The sequence below is a fragment of the Harpegnathos saltator genome, unplaced genomic scaffold, assembly GCF_003227715.2.
Source record: "Harpegnathos saltator strain DR-91 unplaced genomic scaffold, Hsal_v8.6 scaffold112, whole genome shotgun sequence".
Taxonomy (NCBI): domain Eukaryota; kingdom Metazoa; phylum Arthropoda; class Insecta; order Hymenoptera; family Formicidae; genus Harpegnathos; species Harpegnathos saltator.
In genome coordinates this window covers 207,056-231,896 of record NW_020229887.1, presented here as the reverse complement: position 1 = coordinate 231,896, position 24,841 = coordinate 207,056, and the positions used below count along the sequence as shown (strand labels likewise).

Genomic DNA, 24,841 nt, shown 5'->3' with positions numbered 1-24,841 from the left:
AAGACCTCCTCGGCAGGGCGTTTGTAGCTCATAGTGCGAATCGTTCCCCTGCCGAGGAGGTCCTCAGCCTCCCTCAACAAGTCTCGTTCCTCCACCACCTTCCTTCTGATTGCCTCCGTCTCTTTCTTTTGACGGAGGCCAACTCCGCCCCCGGTGGTGGGCTTTCTCCCCCTGGAGTCCCTCGGCCGGATCTTTACCTTTGCGAGCTCCTCCACTTCCTTCCCGATAGACGAGGTGGAGCCACCGCTAGTTCCCTCTTTCTTCCCTTTTCCCAGCACTGTGCTGGTCTCACCCTCCCCGTTGACAATTGCCGCGGTTCCTGTACGAAGGAATTTCCCGGTTTTCGGATCACAGATTCTGGACGCCTGAAACAGGATTAAGTCCGACGCTATAACTGGCTTCCCGGGAGTTGTCTTTCCCCGCACATTCGCATACGCGCAACCACCCTTCGCCTGCGTGGCCCCTTTCTTACTACAAAGGGGGCCGGGTCGCGTCGCGCTGAGCGTCTTGGTCGTAGGCCCTGTCTCGGATCCCCAGGCCTCTGACTCTCCCTCGGTGGATAGCCGCCCTGCTTCTTCCCGAGGGCTCATCCCATCTCCCTCGCGGCCGAGGGGGTGCTTCCCGTCCTTGGACAGGAGCCCTTTTTCCTCGTCGCGTGGCCGCTCCTCTTTTCCGCAAGGGCTCACGCGGCGAGCCTCCCGGTGGAGGCCACCCTTCCGGCTGATGGTAGCCGTTCCCGCGCTGGATAGCCGCCTGGTCATCCTATCACGCAGGCTCGTCACGTTGGCTCCCCGGTAGGAACGGCCTTCCTTGCCGCAAGCGGCAGATGTTGGAGACCATCTATAGTCCTCCTTATCGGAGGCAGGAGAGAAGGAAGATATAGCTCCACTGTTCCTGCTCCGGTAGGAGAGTTTCTTCCCCTCTGACGACCCGCCGTCGGTTGACGACATGACGGAGATCGGGACCATGTCCCAGCCAAGATGCTCCGCAGTAGTCCCTTCCACCCTAAAGCCCGCGGTGCACCCCAGGGTTAGCCCATCGTCGGATAACGACGTGGGGAGGACTGGGACGATATCCCTTCCAACACGCCGGCCCCTAGTACTGAGACCTAGGGAATCAATATTCCTTGTTGACACATTTGAATACATCCAATGTCGGATTATTACGAGCCCGACCCACTCGAGTTTGAATTCGGGGTTTTCCTTCCCCTAGACCGGCTGCCTACACAAGGCTGACGAGCCCGCTCTACTCGCGCTGTAAGGACCTTTGGGACGTAAATGTACGACCCTCCAGTCCCTAAATATCGCTTGGATGCAGCTGCCCAACCAGGAATGGACGCTCTTAATAAGGTCCTTCAGTACAGGCCACCCCGGCATGGTAGAACCTGCCACGGGTCGAAACCCCCCCCGGTACAGCCCTGTACGTCACCAGAACCCGCAAACTCCCCCACCACGGCAAGGTGGCGTCCATGGGGGAGAAGGTATGTGGAGGTCCCTAACGGGACTCCCCAGACCCCCCTCTCTCTGAGGAACCGAGGGGGCCACTACAGCACCTGCCCCCCGGAAGACAGCTCCCTTCATCGCTGCATCATGTCCTCAGCGATAGGGGTCGCACCCCGGATCAGGGCTATAACAGCGTCCTACCAGTCCGACAATGGACTGACAGGACGCTGTTTTAGATGTGGAGGGGCCGGTCACGTGACACAGGGGTGCACCGAGGTAATGCGGTGTCCCCTGTGCCAATATGAGGGGAGGAATGCGGGCCACCGCATAGGTGATACCGCATGTAAGGTAGTCCCCCGGACTGCCAAAAGAGAGGGGGTGTCTCGCGTCGAAAGAGGCGGAAGAAAAAGGCGGCACGTGGGGGGGGCTGGGGATTGCGTACAGCCCTAGCCTACCGGCGGTGTCGCCGCTAAAGGTTTCGAAGGGGCTTCGGCCCCGGTCAATGGCCCGGATAAGGCCGGTAAGGTAGTGAGGGGGGTGGCGGAGGCTGAATCGTTTCATAGATCAAGTAGGACTGGATAACGTGGAAGCAGCGGCCACTCCCGTAGTGCCGGACCCTCCCTCGGCTGACAAGTCGAAGGGGGTCTTCGAAGTGGAAACAATGGAGGTCGAGGCTTCGGCCACCCTCCTGGCGGAGGAGGGATGGGAAGAGTGGGCGACGTAGAGAGCGTGGTGTAGCTCTCCCCGCACACTCCCCCATCCCAGTCCCATGTGACCTGCCGGTGGGGTAGTGGCCACTGGCGGCCCCCCCACCGGGACCCATGGGCCAGATAGGAGCAGTCAGGGGTAGGCCGACCCCTTGTGGGAACACGCACGACCGCACCAGGAGGGATAGCCCCTCTCCAGGGTGTGACCCCTGCCACCGTTGTCTTGATACGGAGGCGAAGGGAACCCTGGGGAGGGAAGACCTGCCCCGGGGGGCAGGTGCCGTAGGTCCCCCCTCGGTTCCTCACCGAGGGGGGTTTGGGGGGGTCCTACTGGGACCCCCACAAACCTTTACTTCTGCGGATGGTCGCTACCTTGTCGTGGTGCAGAAGCTTGATGGCCACAATGATCCAAAGGGATGGACTCGACTTGGAATCTCAGGAGTCCAAGTTCGAGGATGAACCGAGGAGAGTGGCTACTAAGAGCGACCAATACACGCTTCGAGATGGGCAGTTGCCTCTTGAAGCATTAAAGGACTGGAGGGATGCTCTCGAGAGGCACGAAGGACCCTGCAGCGCGGGCGTTTGGGCTTGTTAGCCTCGCCATTGGGAGGCAACCAAACAGGGGAAGGACACTCATAAAAACTCGTGGCGACGAGGGCCCGTTAGCCTATTTTCCAGGCACCCAAGGAGGGGACGGAAAATCCATTGTAAAAACCCAGGTATCGGACTCGTTAGTCTGAGAGGTTTCCAGACAACCCGACGATGGGAAGGATAACTCACTGCAAAAACCCGGGCTAGTGGGCCCGTCAGCCTTGAGCAACCTTCCGAAGATTGGAAACTCCGTTATCAAACCCAGGCGAGGGCTTGAGAGCTTGACTTCATGGGCAAGCAATCAATTATTAGGGGAGGAATAACCCCAATGCTAAATCCGGGTATCGGACCCGTTAGTATGGGAGGTTTCCAGACAACTCGACGAGGGGAAGGAAAACCTATTGCAAAAACCCGGTCTAGTGGGCCCGTCAGCCTTGAGCAACCTATTCCGCAGATTGGAAACTCCGTTATCAAACCTGGGCGAGCGCTCGAGAGCTTGACTTTGTGGGCAAGCAACCTACGTGTAGGGGAGGAAGAACACCAATACCAAACCCGGGCATCGGTCTCGTTAGTCTGGGAGGTTGCCAGACAATCCGACGAGGGGAAGGAAAACCCATTGTAAAAACCCGGGTTAGTGGGCTCGTTAGCCTTGTGCAACATATTCCGGAGATTGGCAACTCCGTTAACAAATCCAGGCGAGGGCTCGAAGGCTTGACTTCGTGGGCAAGCAACCTATTATTAGGGGAGGAAGAACCCCAATACCAAACCCGGGTGTGCAACTCGTTAGCCTGAAAGCATCTGCACCAGAGAGAAAACTTCGCATAAACCGGGCGTTCGGGCTCGTGAGTCTGGCGGTCCAGACATCCGAAACGGAGAGAAAACTCTGAACCAAACCGGGCGTATCGGACTCGTTAGTTTGGAGGTTGCCAAACAACCCGACGCGGGGAAGGACACCCACTGTAAAAACCCGGGCTGGTGGACTCGTTAGCCTAGTGCAACCTATTCCGGAGAACGGAAACTCCGATATTAAACCCGGGCGAAAGCTCGAGAGCTTGACTTCATGGGCAAGCAATCTATTATTAGTGGTGGAATAACCTAAATGCTACAACCGGGTGATCGCGCTCGTTAGGCTGGTGGTGCCAGCCAGCCGAACCAGAGGAAGAAAACCCAATGTAAAAACCCGGGCGTGCGGGCTCGCTAGCCTTCAGGCGACTGCAATAAAGAGCGAATCTGACAACAACCGGGCGTTCGGACTCGTGAGTCTGGCAGTCCAGGCAGCCGATACTAGGGAAGGAAGAACTCCGAATAATAAACCCGGGCGATTGGGTCTGATTGTCTGTTCAACAGACACCAAACGAGGGGAAGGAAAACCCAAAGTAAGAACCCGGGAGTTTGGGCTTGTTAGCAGCATTGCAACCAAACCGGAGAGGAGATCTCCGATTAAAACCGGTCGGGTGTTTGGACTCGTTAGTTCCGGGGCGGTGTTTGGGACTCGCCAAGCCTCGAGGCGGCCAAACCGGAGAGGCAACTTCGTGAACAAACCAGTCGGATGCTCGGACTCGTGAGACTGGTTTCGCAGTCCACCGAGGAGGAAGGAAGAACCTCAAAGAACAAACCCGGGGTGTCGGCCTCGTCAGCCTAGTGAGGCAGCCGATTGTATGAAGTCCACAAGGCAGAACTCGTGTGGTCTAATTCCTCTATACGAGTGCTGCTGAACGGCAATACCTGGCGGAGTGCGTTGCGGACCCTGCGGGTCCTGGTCTCGTCGTCGTGTTGAGCCTTCTAGGTCTCTGGGGGCGGCGGATAGTCAGCAACGGGGAGCGAGCACTGTCGTGCACCCCCTGATCCGTTAGGCCAATGCTCTTGGGGGCCGGGGGGTTCGCTCGGTGGTGGGAACAGGGGTGCTCCCGAGGAACGGGACGGGCTCCTCTTGGGTATAGAATGGCTTTGCCATCCAGAATGAATGTGTGTGTGTGGGGGGAAGGGTCCAGAGGGGGCTGGCGACGGTACAGATCCTCGAAGGAGTGGGGCTGCGGCGGTGACAGATGGGGCCGTCCCCGTCTCAGTACCGGAGAGGACATGTGTGTCGAATGAACCAGCTTAGGTCGCCTCTGAAGAAGGGTTTTCTGGGTGCCGGGTGGGCATTCCTTGAGGAAACTTGGGGGATGCATTCATCGGTGTCCTAGTCTCACCCTCATGGAAATGGAGCCGGCCGGCTGTTACGGGTGTATGGGTCGTGGAGGCATGCAACCGTTGGAAACGTTGCCGTGGCGGCCTACCCCAAGGGGCGACCGAGCGGGCGCCGGACCGCTGACCCGGCGGGCTGGTGCCTGGTTGGTCAACCCCGAGGGGAGTGGTAGCGTGGCATCGGTGACGGTGATGAGGCCTCACGTATGCACTACTGCAGGACTGGAAGACTCCCGCAGCTGGTCGTTCCTGCGCATCGACCGGTCCTGTAAAGGGAGTATACGGACACACGATATCGCATTCGGAAGCAGTTCGGCTGGCACATGCCTAAAGGCATGACATTTACGGTGCCGGGGTAGCATGCGGGATGGATGAGGTCCACCACCTACCATCCATCATGCGATCAATGGTACAACACCTGGTGTCCGGGAAGCCTGGGGCACATAATCGGGAGTGGTCCATCCGGGAGGGGGTACCTTGGTATTTGGCGGCTGGAGATAGTCGGCAACGGAGAACACGCAGGTGGCATGCGACCTGCTCTGTCAGGCAAAAGCTGTCGAGTACTGGGACCCTCTCGGAAGGGATCGCCGTCAATTGTGCCAGGTTACTGGTCATCGTGTGGGAGAGGGGACCAAAAAAGTGTCCCCTTTTTTCTCCCCCGTGGACGCCACCTTGCCGTGGTGGGTGAGCTTGCGTGTCCCGATGATGTACAGAGCTGTGCCGGCGGGGATTTCGACCCCTGGCAGGTTCTACCATGCCGGAGTGGTCTGTACGGAGGGGCCAGACTAAGAGCGTCCATAATACTCCTGGATGGGCAGCTGCCTTCAGGTTTTAACCAGCGTCTGGAAGGTCTCATTCGTGAGGCCCAAAGGACCCTACAGCGCGGGCAGAGCGGGCTCGTTAGCCTGGTGAAGGCAACCGGTCTAGGGGAAGGAAAACCCCGAAATTGCACCCATGATGCAGGGTCACGTAAAACCCCTGCATTTATGGAGTATGGAAGATGAGGAGCATAACGCCCCAGTATTCGGAGCCGGGGACTGGCAGATGGGGGCGTATCGTCCCGGCACCCTCCCGTCGTCATCGACCTGCGGGCTGGGCGGCGCGTGCCAGGCGGGCGCGTCGTCGGAACATGCTACCGCCCGCAGGAAGGTTCTTGAGGATCAGCTGGGGCCGAGGGTAGGTCGGTTGGACTTGCCCTCGACCTTCGTCGGTCCCAAGAGCGCCAAAAAGAGGGAGCGGACGGCGGAAGCCTCTGCTTCCCAATTATGGGGGGACAGGGAGGTGCACTTCCCTCCTCTCGGGGATGTCTCTCGGGAGGGGGGTGCACCTCCCTGTGCGCGTGGTACGGACTCTATGTCCGCCACGCAGACGTGGCGTCGACTGTTCCCGGGGGAGAAGTTCCCTACGGTCTGAGGCAAGGAAGTCCCCAGTCCCCCGTCCCTACGGCCGGGGGTGCTCCTCTCAGTAACGCGCGGGAGGGAGCAGTCGAGATGGGGCGTAGACGCCAGCAGTAGGGGGCTTCCGCCCGTAAGGAGGACCTCACGACTGGAACAGACTTAGGCCGCGGAGGCGATTGATGGAGTGAAGTACCTCCGTGAGCGCCTGGTTGAACCGTGTAGGAAGACTGCGGGGGGCTACACGGGGAACCCCCTCGCATGTCTAATGACATGGCTGGGCGCTGCCTCAAGGAGATCGAGGTGGCATTCGAAAATTACGGGGAGATGGCGAGAGAGGGAGGTCCGGACGGACGCCTTGGGGCTCTGGAGGTTCAGGTCCGGGGCTTCAAGGCGGAAATCGCCAGCAAAGGGCGGTTACTGGAGAGGGTTCTCCCCTCTCCGGTGCTCGCAGCTGCGGGCAGCGGGACCTCCCTTTCTTGTCCCCCTCCACGGCAGTCGACGGCCGACGGGGAGGGGCGCAACAGGTGGACTATCGTGTCCACCCGTAAGGGTAAAGGGAAAGGGGCGGGGCAGAAACCTAAACACTTTTTTTGTTCACGCAGGGGAAATCCATTATGGATACCCCCGCCCCCTTGGGGAGGGGCGGGGGTTATGTCGGACTCTTACCGACTAAAATACCTGCGGGATGTCTACCTATCGGACCATGAGGAGGGGAGTTAGGGGAAATGCTCCCGCATTCCCTCCACAACCCCCTGGCCCCAGGACTCTATTCCAAGAGCCCCTTGCCTTCTTGTACCGCACCCCCTTCCCCTCTCGGGGAATTAGTGGGAGAGGTGCGGTTCCCGGCGGGTATCCCCGCCGGTTGGCCTTCTAGTGTCACCTTGGAGAAAGGGGACATCCACCCTTCCTCCTTATTCCCCCTCTTCCTTAAGGGAGAGGAAGGGATTTTGGGGAGGTGGGCCCGACCCCAATCGAGTTCCCCACCTCCCCCTTTCCCCTATCCAATCATGCAGAGGAGCGGGAGTTGCCCTCCCCGCTCCCCTCTGAATGACGGAGCCTGGCCCGAGGTGGCCGCGGGAGGCGCCCACCCCTCGTCCGATGCCACCTCGGGCCCGCTTCCGATTCCCCCTCCCCCGGGGGAGCGCCGGCCCCGCCGTCCTCTCCGACTGCGTTTGCCAGGCCGGCGCTTCCACTCGGCGGCCTCCTTCCGCGAGATTACCTCACCGCAGAAGGAGGCCGCCGCGTCCCACGCTCTCTTGCTCCCGCACGTGGCTCGCACCAGGTGCGGGAGCGAGAGCTCCCCGCCTTGGCAGTCCACCACCCCGAGTAGGACCCGGCGCTGCTCCTCCCATGCTGCGCAGGCGGCTAGGGTGTTCAGCGCCGTGTCCTCTTGCTCGGGGCAGTGGTGGCACCGAGCGGTGGGCTCCCTTATCCGGTGCAGTTATCTCCTGAAGCATCCATGCCCGGTCAATACCTGCATCAGGTGGAAGGACATTACACGCCCCCTCCCGTCTGTCATTTCCGACAGACAGGGGCGGACAGCCTCGGCCGTTGCGAGACCGGACCCTCGGGGGTCGGCTAACAAGCCTTCCCACCGCTCCCGGGTGCGGTCTCTGGCCTAGGTCATCAGGCCCTTCAGGCTCCTGGCCGTCAGCTCTCCCCCCTCGCGGAGCACCTTCACTCGCCAGTAGAGGATCCTCCTCTCCTCGGCGAGGAGCTCCACAGGGGGGAGCCGGCCAGGGTGGTCGCCGCCATGTATGACATGGTGCGGAAACCCCGAATCGCCCTGATCATTAGGGGCCTGAGGGCCTGCCTCAGCTGCCTCTTGCCCACCGCGGTGACTAGTAGCTGAGGGGCCGATATAGGCGCCCCGTACAAGGCGATCGAGAGAACCGCACCGACATACAGGCGGCGAGTCTGCCATCCTGGGCACCCCTGGGCGCGCATCAGCCTGGACACGGCCAGGCCGGTTTTGCGCACCTTGGGAGCAGCAGCCTGAAGTGTGGGCCGAATGACCACCGGCTATCCAACATCAGGCCGAGATATTTCATCGTCGGCCCGACGCGGACGTGGACGCCATCGGCTAGGACCCGGGTCTCCGGCGATGCCCGACGCCGGCCGTGAAAAAACACAGCCTGAGTCTTCTGGGGCGCCACCTTGAGACCCAGGTCTTCGATGGTCACCGATGCGACTGCCACCTCCGCGCGGAAGCGGGCCTCCTCCCAGTTCCCCCCTTCGGCCACCACTAACGTGTCGTCTGCCACTAATCTGTCGGTGACGACTACCGGGCCAGCGACCCTCGTCCCCGACGCCCCTTCCCCCTTCTCAGTCCCCTCGGCGTTGGCCCCAAGTGCCCCCTCGGTTATTCTGCGTGCAGACTCCCTCTGCCTCTTTTCGCGCAGAGGGGGCCAGGCTTGCTGGCCCCTGGTACTGGCGTCCCCTGGCCCACGGGGACCCCAGACGCCAGGGACATGTCTGTCCCTCGTAGGGTAGCCGTTCTCGTAACCCTCCGCGGAGAGCTCAACTTACTAACACTCCGGTGAGGGCGGTAATCCCGGTTACTGTCATCCGTAACCGTTGAGCGGGATGGGCTTCTCACAGTAGATGTCCCCTCGGAGGCTACTCCTCCGAGGTCCATTGGTTCTCTCTCCCCAGGGGGATGAGAGATGGCACCCGCCGGCAGATCTCTGCCCATCCTTGCTCTTCTTTCATCCTCTTTCAAAAAATCACCTGCCGAAACAGGTGGTGAGCTCTTAGGCGGGCTGCTACACCCGCCTGTACGGGACTCTGAGTCCGAAGACTCGGAGAAGAATTTTTTTGTTTTATTATGAGGTCTCATTTTGGTCCCACGAGAACGGCGGGAAGTGGGCGTCGACCCCGGGTAGAGCCCCCGCATTACCCGGGGTAAGGCTAGCGTGTCCCTTGGGTTCGCCAAGTGCCCAAGGTGAGGAACCACTAGCGACAGGTCACGCACCTGCCATTCATCCCATAAGCGTGGCATGCCTCAACCGTAGGATTACGTGGTATTTTATAGAGGACCCGCCTCGCGGTACGGCCAATTAAGGCGAGACCCCCGGCCCCAGAGACCTGAGCTAGGGTTACGGTGTGGTAGGCTAGGGTCTGCCGGGGTTGTCTGAGTCCCCTGTACCAGAGTGCCGAAGCACCCTGGCCCATCGCAATTGTGTCAGGTTGTACGTCCTGACAAGTACGGGTTTGCAATCAGGGTTTTCCTTCCCCTAAAACGGTTGCCTTCACCCGGCTCACGAGCCCGTTTTGCCCGCGCTATAAGGTCCTTTGGGCCCCACGAATAAGACCTTCCAGGCCCTGTTAAAACCTGGAGGCAGCTGCCCATCCAGGAGTGTTATGAACGCTCTTAGTCTGGATCCTCTGTACAGACCACTCCGGCATGGTAGAACCTGCCAGGGGCCGAAGCCCGCGCCAGCACAGCTCTGTACATCATCAGGGTACGCAAGGCCACCACGTCAAGGTGACGCCCACTGTGGGGAAAAAAGGGGACACTATTTTGGTCCCATTCCCCACACAATGACCAGCAACCTGACACAATCGACGGCCATCCCTTCCGGAAGGGGCCCCAATGCTCGACGGCTTTTGCCTGACGGATCAGGTCGCCCACCACCTGCGGTTTCCCCGTTGCCGAATACCTCCAGCCGCCGAACACCAAGGTACTCCCTTTCGGACGGATAACCCCCGACTGTGTGATCCAGATTTCCCGGACACCGGGTGTTGTACCGTTGGTCGTACGCTGAATGGTGGGTGGTGAAACTCATCCATCCCGCAGACAATCCCGGCACCGGAAATGTCATGCCTTTCGGCATGCGCCAGCCGTACCGCTTCGGGTCGCGATATCGTGTATCCGTATACACTCTTTACAGGACCGGTCAAGGCACAGGGACGACCAGCTACGAGAGTCTCCCAGTCCTGCAGTAGTGCAACCGAGAGGCTTCATCACCACCATCGATGCTACCCCGCCACTCCACCCGGGCTGGACAACAGGCATCAGACTGCCAAGACCCGGGAGGGTCAGCAGTCCGACGCCCGCCCGACCAGCCCACGCGGCAAGCGCCGCAGCACCGCCTCTAACGGTGGCGGTACCTCCACGACCCGTACGCCCGTAACAGCCGACCAGCACCTCTCGCTGAGGGTGAGACTGGGACGCCGATGAGTACATCCCCCAAGTTTCCTCAAGGAATACCCACACGGCACCCAGAAAAACCCTCCTTCGGAGGCGACCTAAGCTAGTTCATTCGACGCACATATCCTCTCCGGCACTGTGGCGAAAGTGGCCCCGTCCACCACCGCCACTGCCCCAACCCATCGAGAATCAGCGCCGTCCCCAGCCCCCTCCGTACCCCACCCCCCACACATACATTCATTCTAGATGGCGAGCCATCCTACACCCAGGAGAAGCCCGTCCCGTCCTCCGAGAGCACCCCCGCTCCCGCCGCCGAGCGAGTCCCCTAGGCGCCGCGGAACTTCGGCCTAACGGATCAGTGAGTGCAAGCCCACCGTTGCCGACTATCCTCCACCCCTCGGCACACAAAAGGCCCCCCCAACGACAGAACCAGGACCCACGGGGTCCGCAACGCACTCCGCCAGGTGTTGCCGTTCAGCACTCGTATAGAGGAATTAGACCACACGAGTTCTGCCTTGTGGACTTCATATAATCGGCTGCCTCACTAGGCTGACGAGGCCGACACCCCGGGTTTGTTCTTTGAGGTTCTTCCTTCCTCCTCGGTGGACTGCGAAACCAGTCTCACGAGTCCGAGCACCCGACCGGTTTGTTCACGAAGTTGCCTCTCCGGTTTGGTCGCCATGCTGCTAACGAACCCAAACTCCCGGGTTTTTACTTTGGGTTGTCCTTCCTCTCGTTTGGTGTCTGTTCGACAGACTAACAGGCCCAATCGCCCGGGTTTATTATTCGGGGTTCTTCCTCCCCTAGTATCGGCTGCCTGGACTGCCAGACTCACGAGCCCGAACACCCGGTTATTTTCAGATTTGCTCTCTGTTGCAGTTGCCCAAAGGCTGACGAGCCCGTACGCCCGGGTTTTTACATTGGGTATCCTTCCCCTGATTCGGTTGGCTGGCACCATCAGTCTAACGAGCCCGATCACCCGGATTTAGCATTGGGGTTCTTTCTCCTCTAATAATAGATTGCTTGCCCACGAAGTCAAGTTCTCAAGCTCTCGCCCGGGTTTGATATCGGAGTTTCCAATCTCCGGAATAGGTTGCACAAAGCTAACGAGCCCACTAGCCAGGGTTTTTACAGTGGGTGTCCTTCCCCTCGTCGGATTGTTTAGCAACCTCCCAAACTAACGAGTCCGATACCCGGGTTTTCGTGGGTTTTCCGTCCCTCGATTTTTACATTGGGTTTTCCTTCCCCTTGTTCGGATGCCTTGGAAAAATAGACTCACGGGCCCGATCACGCGGGTTTATTAGTCAGGTTCTTCCTTCCCTCTAGTTCAGGTGCCTGGACCGCCAGGCTCGCAAGCCTGAACGCCCGGTTTGGTTCGGAGTTCTCTCTCCGTTTCGGATGTCTGGACCGCCAGACTCACGAGCCCGAACGCCCGGTTTGTGCGGAGTTTTCTCTCCGGTGCTGATGCCCTGAAGCTAACGAGCCGAACGCCCGGGTTTATTAGTCAGGGTTCTTCCTTCCCTCTAGTTCAGACGACTGGACTGCCAGACTCACGAGCCCGAACGCCCGGTTTGGTTCAGAGTTTTCTCTCCGCTTCGGATGTCTGGACCGCAAGACTCAGGAGCCCGAACGCTCGGCTTGTATAAAGTTTTCTCTCCGGTGCAGATGCCTTCAGGCTAACGAGTTGCACACCCGTGTTTGGTATTGGGGTTCTTCCTCCCCTAATAATAGGTTGCTTGCCCACTAAGTCAAACCCTCGAGCCCTCGCTCGGGTTTGATAACGGAGTTGCCAATCTCCGGAATAGGTTGCGCAAGGCTAACGAGTCCACTAACCCGGGTTTTTACAATGGGTTTTCCTTCCCCTCATCGGATTGTCTGGCAACCTCCCAGACTAACGATCCCGATGCCCGGGTTTGGTATTGGGGTTCTTCCTCCCCTTCACATAGGTTGCTTGCCCACAAAGTCAAGCTCTCGAGCCCTCGCCCGGGTTTGATAACGGAGTTTCCAATCTCCGGAATAGGTTGCTCAAGGCTGACGAGCCTACTATCCCGGGTTTTTGCAGTGGGTTTTCCTTCCCCTCGTCGAGTTGTCTGGAAACCTCTCAGACTAACGAGTCCGATACCTGGGTTTTTACAATTGGTTTTCCGTCCCCTCGTTGGGTGCCTGGAAAAAAGGCTAACGGGCCCTCATCGCCAGGGGTTTTTATGGGTGTCCTTCCCCTGTTTGGTTGCCTCCCAAAGGCGAGACTAACGAGCCCAAACGCCCGCGCTGCAGGGTCCTTCGTGCCTCTCGAGAGCATCCCTCCAGTCCCTTAGTGCTTCAAGAGGCAGCTGCCCATCTCAAAACATGTATTGGTCGCTCTTAGTAGCCACTCTCCTCGGTTCAACCTCGAACTTGGAATCCTCAGATTCCAAGTCGAGTCCATCCCGTTGGATTATTGTGGCTGTCAAGCTTCTGCACCACGACAAGGTAACGACCATCCGCAGAAGAGAAGTCCAAACCTGACCCTAAAAAGGGAGGCGGTGCGGCAAAGAAGGTCGCACCGCCCCCCAAAGGTGGGAAGACCAGGGAGGGAGGGGTCCCGAAGATGGGACCCTCCCACCCAAAGGGCCACAAGTTCGGAACCCTCCGCGCAACCCGATGGTTACTGTTACCGCGTTGCCGGAGGGGTTCGATAAAGGACATGATGGCACAAGCCAGGCAGCAGGTCGACCTCCAATAGGTCGGCCTGCAGCCTGGCCAGTTTCAAATTATACGTGCCAGGAATGGGGGTGATTTTGGAGGTCCCTGGCCACGACGGCAAGGCGAAAACCGATCGCCTGGCGAGGGACCTCCAAGATGCATTGTGTGGGATGGTCGTGGTCGCCAGGCAGACGAGGCGGACGGAGCTCTGCCTCGTTGGCCTGGATGACTCGGTAACCCCTCTTATAGTGAGGGCCACGATTTCATATTACACGGGTTGCCCTCCAGATGACCTCCAGACGGGAGAAGTCAGGAGGTCATCCGGAGGGCTGGGCGCGATCTGGGTCCGGTGCCCGTTGGCACCGGCCCAGAAGCTCGTAGCGGCCGGGGGACTGCCAGTGGGGTGGTTCAGGGCGGGGATTAGGGTATTGGAGGAACGGCCCGTCCAATGCTTCAAGTGTCTCAGATACGGACACATGGCAGCGGCCTGCCAGTCCGAAGTAGGGCTGAGGGGCCGCTGCTTCCGCTGCGGAGGGGCCGACCACGTGGCACTTCGGAAGTGAGGTGCACCCTCTGCCAATACGAGGGTAGGGATTCCGCCCACTGTATGGGTGTGCGGAAATGTAAGGCGGTCCCCCGGACAGCACCGAGAGGGGGGTCCCCCCCGCCGGATACTGCGGAGGAGCAAAAAGGCGGCGCGTTGGGGAGCCGGGGATGCGGGCCAGGACAGTGTGCCCGTGCATTCTCGGCCCGCCCACGGCGTCGCCGAAAACGCTAGGGGCAACAGTCCCAGCGGCTGTCCCAGTAGGGACCAAAGAGGTAGGAATGGGGAGGGGGGAAGCTCAGGCTTAACCAGTCTCCTGCCCCTCCCAAGAAAGGTGCAGGTCCGGATGGAGCAGGAGCGACGGCCGCTCCGCGAGAGCCGGACCCACCTCCGACGGTTAGGTGGGAGGGTGTCTCCGAGGCTGTAGCAGCGATGGAGGTCGAGCCCTCGGCTTTCCTCCTACCGGAGATGGGGTGGAAGGCGTGGGCGGAGTAGAGAGCGAGGAGCTCTCCCTGCACATTCCCTCACCCCAAGCCCATGGGATCTGCCGGTGCGGTAGTGGCCTTGGGGTGTTAGAGGCCCCCGCACTGGGACCCATGCGCCAGGCAGGAGCGAGGGGGTGGGCTACTCCTTCCAAGGGAACCCCCACCTGCGCTAGGAGGGAATAGCCCCGAACTGAGGTGAGATCCCCACCTCTGATATCATGATGCAGAGATGGAGGGAGCTCCGGGGAGGGAAGACCTGCCCCCGGGAGGCAGGTGCAGTAGGGTCCCCCTCGGTTCCACACCTAGGGGGGTTTGGGGGGGTCCCATTGGGATCCCCACATACCTTCATGGGGTCGCCCGTACAAGAGGACGATGGGGAAGATTCGTCCTTGGGCGCCCATGTAGACGGAGATGGATCCCCGGGCCCTCGATGGGCTCCTGGACGCCCTCTTTCCGAGGGCGGAAGGGGGCCCTCCCGTGATCCCTTCCCCAGAAATGAGGGAGGGAGACTGAGACGAGAGCCTGAAGGTCACTCCAGAGGAGCTCGCCAGGGCCCGGAGAAAGCTCGGAGGCAAGGGCAAAGCCCTTGGCCCGATGCGATTACGGGTCGCGCCTGGGCTCTCGCGTTGGCCGAAGGAAACCTGTCCACAGCCATGTGCAGGGTCTTCACAGGATGCCTCAATGAGGGGGTATTCCCCCCAGAGTGGAGGAGGGCCAAATTGGTCCTCCTCCCGAAGGAGGGCAAGGATCCCGGTAGTGCGTCAGCTTACAGGCCGATTTGCCTGCTGGACGAGGCGGGCAAGATGCTGGAGTGCATCATTGCCGACCGCCTCGTCCAGCACATGTCCTCGAGTGGGCTGGAACTCCACGACCGCCAGTACGGGTTCAGGCCCGGACGATCCACGCTGGATGCAATCCAGTGGCTCCTGACCCGGGCGGTCGTGGAGATAAGGGGCGGGATGTTGCTGGCGATGTCGCCAGACGTATCAAACACCTTCAACACCCTGCCCTGGCCGAAGATAGGACGGGCCCTTGAGCATTTCGGGGTGCCCGCCTATCTCCGGCGGTTGATGTCCGCCTACATCGGGGACAAAGATCTTGCCTTCACTAAAGAGGGCGGGATTCAAGGCTGGAGCACGCTATGGAGCGCGATGTTCCATAGGAGTCGGTGCTCGGCCCCCTGCTGTGGGACATCGGGTTCGACCGAATCCTTCGCACTCCGCTCCCCGACGGCTGCCACGTCGTCTGCTAAGCGGATGACACGCGGGTGGCCGAAGGGGAGAACTTGGGGAAGCCCGCCTCCGTGCGGAGTGGCAGTGCGGTGGCAGTGGCATCAGTGGTGGAAACCATCGGAGACCTGGGTCTCAAAGTGGCGCCCCTTAAGACTGAAGCCGTGTTTTTTCACGACGGCAGTCGAGGGGCGCCGCCGGAGACTCAGGTCCTGGTAGATGGCGTCCACGTCCGCGTCGAGCCGACGATGAAATATCTCGGCCTGACGTTGGAAAGCCGATGGGCATTTGGGCTTCATTTCAGGCAATTGGCCCCCAGGGTGCGCAAAGCCGGATTGGCTATAGTCAGGCTGATGCGCGCCCAATGGGGCCCAGGATGGCAGGCTCGCCGCCTGTCGATGCGGTTCTCTCGATCACCCTGTACGGGGCGCCCAACTGAGCGCCTCAGTTGCTGGCCAGCTCTGCGTCCAAGCGCTTAATGAGACAGGTCCTAAGGCCTCTCATGATCAGGGCGATTCGAGGGTTCCGCACAGTGTCATATGTGGCGGCGACACCCTGGCCGGCTCCCCCCTGTGGAGCTTCTAGCCGAGGAGAGGCGTATCTTCTACTGGCGGGTGCAGGAGCTCCGCGAGGGGGGAGAGCTGACGGCCAGGGACCTGAAGGCCCTTATGACCCAGGCTAGAGACCGGACCCTGGAGTGGTCGGAAAGTGTCTTGGCCGACCCCCGAGGGCCCGGTCTCGCAACGGCCGAGGCTATCCGCCCCTGTCTGTCCGAGGTGGCCTATCCTTCCACCTGGTGCAGGTATTGACAGGGCAGCGGGTTGCTTCGGGAGAGGTCTTGGGCTCCGCGAGCGGAGCTAACGGGGGTGGCGGTTTAGTAGAAGGAATAGGGGACTTGTTTCTACGGCCGCCTATCGCTACCCCCGAAGGCAGGCACCCCCCTGGTGTTTTAGTCGCTGCGAGTCCGACATAACACACGGCCCCTCCCCCCAGGTATCGTGGGTACCCATAAGGGGTTTCACCAGGGTTAACAAAAAAAATGGTTGCTTCGGGAGATACCTGTACCGGATAAGGAAGGAGCCCACCACTCGGTGCCACCACTGCCCCGAGTAAGAGGATACCTCGCTGCATACCCTGGCTGCCTGTGCAGCATGGGATGAGCAGTGCCGTGTCCAGCTCGGGGCGGAGGATTGCCGAGAGAGAGAGCTCTCGCTCCCGCACCTAGTCAAGGCTATGTGCGGGAGCGAGGAAGCGTGGGACATGGCGGCCTCCTTCAGTCGGGAGGTGATCTCCCAGGAGGCCGCCGAATGGGGACGCCGGCCTGGTAAACGTCGTCGCACAGGACGGCGGGGCGGACGTTCCCTGGGGGGTGGGATTCGTAGCGGGCCCGATGCGGAATCGGCCGAGGAGAGGCCGCTGACCTAAACGGGTTGGCGCCTCCCTCGGCCACCTCGGGCCAGGCTCCGTCACTAGGGGGACAGTGAGGAGACTAGCTCCTACTCCCCTGAGTGATCGGGTAGGAAGGGACAAGGGGAGGTGGACAACCCAGTTGAGGCTGGGCCCACTTCCCCAATTTCCCCCCTCTCCCTGAACTTTCAGGGAAGGGGGGGATAAGGAGGAAGGGTGGATGTCCTCTTCCTCCTAGGAGACACCAGAAGGCCAACCGACGGGGTAACCCGCCGGGGACAGCGCCCCTCTCACTAGTTCCCCGAACGGGGAAAGGGGGGTGCGGTACAAAGAGGCGAGGGGCTCTGAGTTTAGAGCCCTGGGGCCGGGGTGTTGGGGAGGGAATGCGGGAGCAGTTCCCCTAACTCCCTTCACAACGGTCCGACAGGTAGACATCCCGCAGGGGTTTTAGTCGGTAAAAGTCCGACATAACCCCTGCCCCCTTGGGGGGGCAGGGGTACCCATGATAGATTTCCCTGCGTGAACAAAAAACAAAAAAAAGGACTATTCCTCCTGGCGCGGGTGAGTGTTCCCCTAAAGGGTCGGATTACTCCCCTCTCCTTCCTGGCCGATGAGCCCCGGTGGGGGAGCCTCTGCCTGGGGTGAGGGAGTGTCCGGGGAGAGCTACACCTCGCTCTAACCCCCCACGCCTCCCACCGGCCTCAACCAGAAGGGCAGTCGAAGCCTCGACCTCCATGGTCTCCGCCTCGGAGACCCCCTTCGGTCTAACCGCCGAAGGTGGGTCCGGTGCTGCTGGAACTGCTGTCGCTCCCGTCACTGCCGGGCCTACGTGATCCGTGAGCGCTGGAGGCTGAGCTATCTCAGCTTCCGGCACCCCTTTCCCTACCTCCTTGGCCTTTGCCATTGACGGAACTGATGTCCCTTGTACTGGGCGGCGGCCCCGTCGACGGGCCAAGACCGCGAAGGGACTACACCCCCCTCCAGTTCCGGCACGACTACGCGCCGCCTTGCTCCCCCTGTTTCGCTTAGTGCGACGCGGGGGGACTCCACTTCTTTGGGCAGTCGGAGGGACCGCCTTACATTTACGGCCACCCACTCGGTGACCCGCATCTCTACCTTCCTTGTGGTACAAGGGGCACCGCACTTCCGCGGTGCACCTCTGTGCCACATGTCCGGTCCCACCGCAGCGAAAGCAGTGGCCCCCAATCCTTCGTTGGACTGGCAGGACATCGCCATATGGCCATACCGTAGGCACCGGAAACATTGGAGGGGCCGTTCCTCCAAAATCCTAACTTTGGCCCATTACCACCCTATGGGCAGCCCCCCGGCTGCTATCAACTTCTGGACCGGTGCCAGTGGGCACTTGACCCAGATCGCACCCAGCCTTCCGGACGACCTCCTAATTTCACCCGTCTGGAGACCATCCGGAGGGCAACCCGAATATTTTAATATCGCAGCCCTCACCATAGTCGGGGTGTCCCAGGACGGAGTCATCCAGGCCGACGAGGTGGAGCTCAGCCCGCCTCGCCGGCTTTGCGACCAACGCCTCCCCGCACAAAACGTCCTGGAGGTCCCTGGCAAGGCGATCAGCTTTCTCCTTGCCGTCCTTTCCAGGGACCTCCAGTAGGACCCCCCCCCATTTCTGGCGCGTTTAACCTAAAAACTGGCTAGGCTCCAGGCCGACCTCCTTTAGGTCGATCTGTTGCCTGGCTTTCGCCATCACTTCGGTTATTGAACCACCCGTCAAGACAGTCACAGTAATTACGGGATTGCGCGGGGAGTTCCTTAACTGAGGCCTTTTGGGTAGGGGGGGTTCCTTCCTTCGGAAGGATCCCCTCCCTCCTTGGCCTTCCCACCCTTGGGAGGAGGTGCGGCTCCCTTTTCCGCAACCCCCCTTGGGGATAGGAGGTTTAGGTTTGACCCCGTCCTCCTTCCCTTTACCCCTTCGGCAGGACACGATTGTCTAGCCGTCGCGTCCCTCCACTGCGGGCGCCGGCTTCCGCGGAGGAGGGTGAGAGAGGGCGGTTATGCCGCCCGCAGCTGCGGGCACCGAGAGGGAAGAACCCTCTCCAGCATCCGTCCTATGCGGGCGATTTCCGCTTTGAAGCCCCGGACTTGTATCTCCAGGGCCCCGAGGCGTCCATCCGGACCACCATTTTTTCCTTTTGTTCACGCAGAGGAAATCCATCATGAATACCCCCGCCCCCTTGGGGAGGGGTGGGGGTTATTTCGGACTCTTACCGGCTAAAACCCCTGCGGGATGTCTACCTGTCGGACCGTGAGAAGGGGAGTTAGGGGATCTGGTCCCGCATTCCCTCCCCAACCCCCCGACGCCAGGACTCTAATCCAAGAGCCCCTCGCCTTCTTGTACCGCAACCCCTTCCTCTTTCGGGGAATTAGTGAGAGGGGCGCAGTCCCCGGCGGGTAACCCCGCCGGTTGGCCTTCTGGTGTCACCTTGGAGGAAGGGGACACCCACCCTTCCTCCTTATCCCCCCTTCCTAAAGGGAGAGGGGGATTTTTGGGGAGGTGGGCCCGACCCCAATTGGGTTCCCCACCTCCTCTTTTCCCCCTTTTCCGATTACTCGGGGGAGCGGCAGGAGGAATCCTCCTCGCTCCCTCCAAGTGGCGGAGCCTGGCCCAAGGTGGCCAAGGGAGCCGCCGGCCCGTGTAGGCCAGCGGCCTCTCCTCGTCCGATGCCACCTCGGGCCCGCTGTTAATACCCCCCAGGGGAGCGCCGGCCCCGCCGTCCTCTGCGACGGCGTTTGCCAGGCCGGCGCCTCCATTCGGCGTCCTCCTTCTGGGAGATTACCTCCCCGCAGGAGGAGGCTGCCGCGTCCCATGCTCTCTCGCTCCCGTACATGGCTCGCACCAGGTGCGGGAGCGAGAGCTCGTCCGGACCACCCTTCCTCGCCATCCTCTGGTAATCCTCCAATACCCACTCTATATTTTCGAGACAGGTATGGGTATAATCATTTAGGGATGCAAAGGGTTTCCCTTTATAGCCCTGTACTGTCTTTTACCCCGGCTCTACCCGAAGCGCCCGGAGATGATCCATACTCCCGAGAGTCTCGGTGGCCAGGTTAGTGGCCGCCAGCCGTGGGTCTCCGCACTCCCGCAATCCCCCAATACTGCCGGTGCACTCCCTCGCTTTCGGCATTTCCCTCGCGCGCGTTCCGGAGTGGAGCTCCCCCGACCGAGGACTCTTCGTCCTCGATCGGAGGAAACTCCTCCCCCGGGAAGTGCCGCTCCCATATCTGCAAGGCGGACAGATGTTCGGTCACAGCCCCGCGCATACAGGGGAGTTCACTCCTCTCCGACCGTGGGACATTGCTGTCCCCGATCGGAGGGAAGTAAACATCCCTATTCCTCCATAATTGGCAAGCGGACGTTTTCGTTTTCCTCTTCCTCTTCTTAGGTGCCGGAGGCAAAACCGGGGCACGAGTCAAACCGATTCGTACTCGGACTCAGCCTGTCCTCCAGCACCTCCCTTCGGGCGGCTGCCAATTCTGTTGGTGTGCCTGCCTGGCACACACCACCTAATTCATCGTATGATGACGACGGGGGGGTGCCAGGACGAATACTCCCCCTCCCGCCGTTCCCCAGTTGCGAGTACTGGGGGCTTTTCCACCTTATTAGACATACTTCATAATTGTAAGGGTTTTATCTGCCCCCACACACACGGGTTTGTCTTCGGGGTTTTCCTTCCCCTAGACCGGCTGCCTTCACCAGGCTAACGAGCCCGCTCTGTCCGCACTGTAGGGACCTTTGGATCGTACAAGTACGGTCCTCCAGTCCCTGGATAAAACCTGGAGGCAGCTGTCCATCCAGGAGTATTATGGACGCTCTTAGTAAGGTCCCTCCATATAGGCCACCCCGGCATGGTAGAAACTGTCAGGGGCCGAAAGCCCTGCCGGTACAGCCCTGTACATCACTGGGACCCGCAAGCTCCCCCACTACGGCGAGGTGGCGTCCACGGGGAAGACTCCTGACTTCCCCACCACGGTCCGAGCGGTAGGCACCCCGCAGGGGTTTTAGTCGGTAGAAGTCCGACATAACCCCTCCAAGGGGCGGGTGTATCCATGATGGATTTCCTCTGCGTTACCTAAAAAAAAGAAAAAAAGGTGACACCCACGGGGGAGATATTTCTATTAACCTTTCTTTTTGGTTACGCAGGGGAAATCCATCATGGATATCCCCGGCCCTTTGGGGGGGGCCGGGGGTTATGTCAGACTCTTACTGACTAAAACTCCTGCGGGATGCCTACCTGTCGGACCGAGGAGGGGGGAGTCAGGGGAACTATTCCTATATTCCCTCCCCAACCCCTCCGAACCCAGGGCTTGATTGTCGAGCCCCTTGCCATCATTTACCGCGCCTTGTTCCACAAAGGGAATAGGGCACGGTCCCGGTCGGTCTGGGACCGACCGATTGGCCTTCTGTTTTCACCTATGGGGTGAGGGGGCATCCGCCCTCACCCCATACCTCCCTCCCCTAGTCGGGGAGGTGGGGTTTTTTGTGGGAGTGGGCCGTCCCCAAAACGGGCACCACTCTCCCCTAACCTAACCTTTCCGTGGCAGAGGGATCCATCTTCCACCACTATGTGGAGAAAGAGCCGGATCCTCCTCGCCGACGGAGTCGGGCCCGGGGCGGCCGAGGAGGAGGGTTCGAATCCCCGCCAGTCGAGGTTCCCTCCTCCTCCTCGGCCGGTGTCCCCCCGGACCCGCTGTCTATGCCCCCCCCTAGGTCGCCGGCCACCCCGTCGTCGCCGGCGACGACGGGTTTGGTGTGGTCGGCGCTCCCTCTCGGCGGCCTTCTTCTTGGACATTACGTCCCTGCAGAAGGAGGCCGCCGCTTCCCGTCCCTCCTCGCTTCCATACATGGCCGCGACCGCGGGAGCGAGATCGCCCCGTCGCGCCACCCCAATGCCCCGGCCAGGACACGGCGCCTCCCTCCCAGGCCGTACAATCGGCCAGGATATGAAGCGCCGTGTCCATCAGCACATGGCAGTAGTGGCATCTGGTGGTGGGCTCCTTCCCTATCCGGTGCAGATACTTGCCAATACACCCATGGCCAGTGAGTATCTGCACCTGATGGAAGGACAATCCGCATCCCCTCCTGCCTGCAAACTCCGGCAGGCAGGGGCGGACGGCCTCCGCTGTTTCGGGCCCGTACCTCCGTGGGTCGGACAATTTGTCCGCCCACATTGTGTGGGTACGGGCCACAGCTTGAGACTTCAAGGCCCGCACGTCCCCGGCTCTTAGCCCCTCCCCCTCGTGGAGCTCCTTGATCCTCCAATAGAGGATTCTGCGTTCCTCCGCAATGAGCTCCACGGGAGGGAAGCCAGCCAGGGTGGTCGCCGCCATATACGAGACCGTGCTGTACGATCTCGTCATCTTGACCATCATTGGCCTCAACGTCTGCCTCAGCCTCTTTTGGCCCTCTCGGCAGACGTTGAGCTGGGGCACCCATATTGGCGCCCCGTATAATGCGATCGACAGCACGGCCATCGTATATAGGCGGCGAGCCCTCCATCCTGGGCCCCAAGGTTGCGCTGCAGGCTGGCTGCCGCCACTGCCGCATTGCGCACCCTGGCGGCCAGGTCCCTGGGGGCACGGTCCCTAAAGTGCGGGCCGAAGTCCCAGCGGCCGTCCAACGTCAGGCCGAGATACTTGATCGTTGGCCCGACGCGAATGCGGATGCCATCGACTAGGACCTGGGTCTCAGGCGGCGCCCCCCGACTGCCATCGTGAAAAAGCACGGCTTCAGTCTTTTGGGGCGCCACCTTTAGTCCCAGGCCCTCGATGGTTCCCACCACCGATGCCACTGCAGCCTTCGCGCGGAGACGAGCCTTCCCCAAGCTCCTCCCCCGCCGCTACTAAGATGTCGTCTGCATAGCAGACGACGTGGCAGCCGGGGGGGGGACAGGAGTTCGCAGCACCCAGTCGAACGCGATGTTCCATAGCAGAGGGCCGAGTACCGACCCCTGCGGAACACCGCGTTCCATTGCGCGCCGACCTTGAACCCCGCCTTCTCGATTGAAGGCGAGGTTTCTGCCCTCGAAGTAGGTGTCCATCATGCGCCGGAGGTAGGCGGGCACCCCGTGATACTCGAGGGCCCGCGTCACCTCCGGTCAGGGCAGGGTGTTGAAGGCGTTCTTTATGTCCAGAGATACCGCCAACAACACCCCGCCTCCCCTCTCCACGACCGTCGCGGTCAGGTCCCGGAGGTACTGGACGGCATCCAGCGTAGACCTCCCGGACCTGAAGCCGTATTGACGGTCGTGGAGATCCGGCCCCTTCGAGGACGTGTGTTGGACGAGGCGGTCGGCAATGATGCGCTCCAGCATCTTGCCCGCCTCGTCCAGCAGGCAAATCGGCCTGTAGGTCGGCGCACTCCCGGGTGTCTTGCTATCCTTCGGGAGGAGGACCAACTTGGTCCTTCTCCACGCTGGGGGGAACACTCCCTCCTTTAGGCACCCGCTGAAAACCCCGCGTATGGCGGTAGATAGGCTCTCTTCGCCGAGCGCGAGAACCCAGGCCCGGCCAGGAATCCCGTCGGGGCCAGGGGCTTTACCCTTGGCCCCGAGCTTTCTCCTGGCCTTGACGAGCTCGTCCGGTTACACAGCCAGACCCTCGTCCCAGTCCCCCTCCCCCAGATCGGGAGCGGGGATTCTGTGTGGGCCCCCTTCCACCCTCGGGAAGAGGTTGTCGAGGAGCCCTTCGAGGGCCCGGTTGTCCAACGACTCCGTTGGCGGGGGCACCCAAGAGCGGGCCTTGCCCATAACTCTTTTATGCGGGCGCCCCCAGGGGAGCGGGTCGTCGTCCAGAATGCTCGTCATTTGCTCCCAGGCTATTCGCGTTGACTCGGCGATGGCGACTCGGAGGGCCTTCCGGGCCAGCCGGTAGGCCTCCGCCGCTCCCGTGATGTCCTCGCCTCTTCGCCGGGTACGGTACAGGTGCCGTCTGGCACTGACGGAGGAGTCTCGGAGCTCCGAGACCTCCTCCGTCCACCAATACGCTACCCGGCGACGGCGAGGGTGGGCTTGGGGCATAGCGGCGTCGCAGGCAGGCGCCACTATCCCCACTAGTTCCTCAGCCCCCCTTTGGGGGCTGAGGGCCCACTCACCTGGCTTCTTGTCAAAGTGCCAGGTGGCCACGAGAACGGCCGCCCTGAACCTATCCGCGTCTAGTCGACTGAGGGCTCATCTTCTGGGGAGGAGAAAGTCCCCCTCCCCGAGGCAATTGGGGGCCAGCACCTGTGGAGGTCCGGGGAGGCGGAGGGCCCACATTATGTATCGGTGGTCCGACAGTGTTTCGCCCTCCACTTCCACCTTCCACTCCCGGAATAACCGGGCGGCCGAAGGGGCCGCCCATGTCAAGTCAATGACCGACTCCCCCTTCAGCCGCACAGGTGCTGACGGACCCCTCGTTTATCAACGAGAGGTCAAGCCTCACTGCCCAGTCTATGAGAGCCTCGCCCCGAGGGTCCCTTTGCCGGGGACTACACCCCCACCCTTCAGAGTGGGCGTTGAAGTCCCCGGCAATCACGACGGGTCGGGGACGGCACCTTCGCACCATTTCCCCGATCCCGTCTAGGACCCTCATAACACGGGCGAGGTCTCCCAGACCTTTCTTGTTCTTACGGTGGTGGAGATACACTCCAGTCACCCTGATGGGCCCACAGTCAACCGCCACAAACGAGGACCCCCTTGCACTGATTACACAGAGGGGGGGGCCGCCGCGGGGTTTGCCACCGTGGCAACCGAACCGTCCCTACTGCCGAACCAGCACTTCCTGGTGCATGGCACGTAGTGCGGCTCAGTCGCCACCCTCAGCCTGGCACCGAGCTCCAAGATCCTGTTCCAGAACAGGTTCTGAGCCCGGTGACCGGTGCCGAGGTTGGCCTGTAGTACCCGGAGGGGCATGAAGGCTAAGCCTCCTCCGCCTCCTCCGGGCTATCTACTTCCACCCCCTCCTGGGAGACGTCAGACGGCGGGGCCGTCTCAGTCTCCCCCGAGGG

General features: G+C 61.1%; 1 protein-coding gene across 1 annotated transcript; it reads right to left on the bottom strand.

Annotated features, from left to right (window-relative positions):
• Positions 1-18,475: 18,475 nt before the first annotated feature.
• LOC112589130 (uncharacterized) lies at positions 18,476-22,895 on the bottom strand. The gene is made up of 4 exons (XM_025301247.1): positions 22,804-22,895; positions 22,410-22,560; positions 21,786-22,278; positions 18,476-18,546 (listed from the first exon to the last, which is right to left on the bottom strand). The coding sequence occupies exons 1-4, from the start codon at positions 22,893-22,895 to the stop codon at positions 18,476-18,478; spliced, it is 807 nt and encodes a 268-aa protein (XP_025157032.1).
• Between the last annotated feature and the right edge of the window lie 1,946 nt (positions 22,896-24,841).

What these genes read in the sequence shown, in the direction of transcription:
- LOC112589130 (XM_025301247.1), bottom strand. Translation starts at nt 22,895, where the DNA reads ATGGACACCTACTTCGAGGGCAGAAACCTCGCCTTCAATCGAGAAGGC. An exon ending in CCAGGGACCTGGCCGCCAGG is followed by an intron (nt 22,279 to 22,409) that starts GTGCGCAATGCG and finishes TGGGTGCCCCAG; the next exon opens with CTCAACGTCTGCCGAGAGGG. An exon ending in GCTTCATATCCTGGCCGATT is followed by an intron (nt 18,547 to 21,785) that starts GTACGGCCTGGG and finishes CAATAACCGAAG; the next exon opens with TGATGGCGAAAGCCAGGCAA.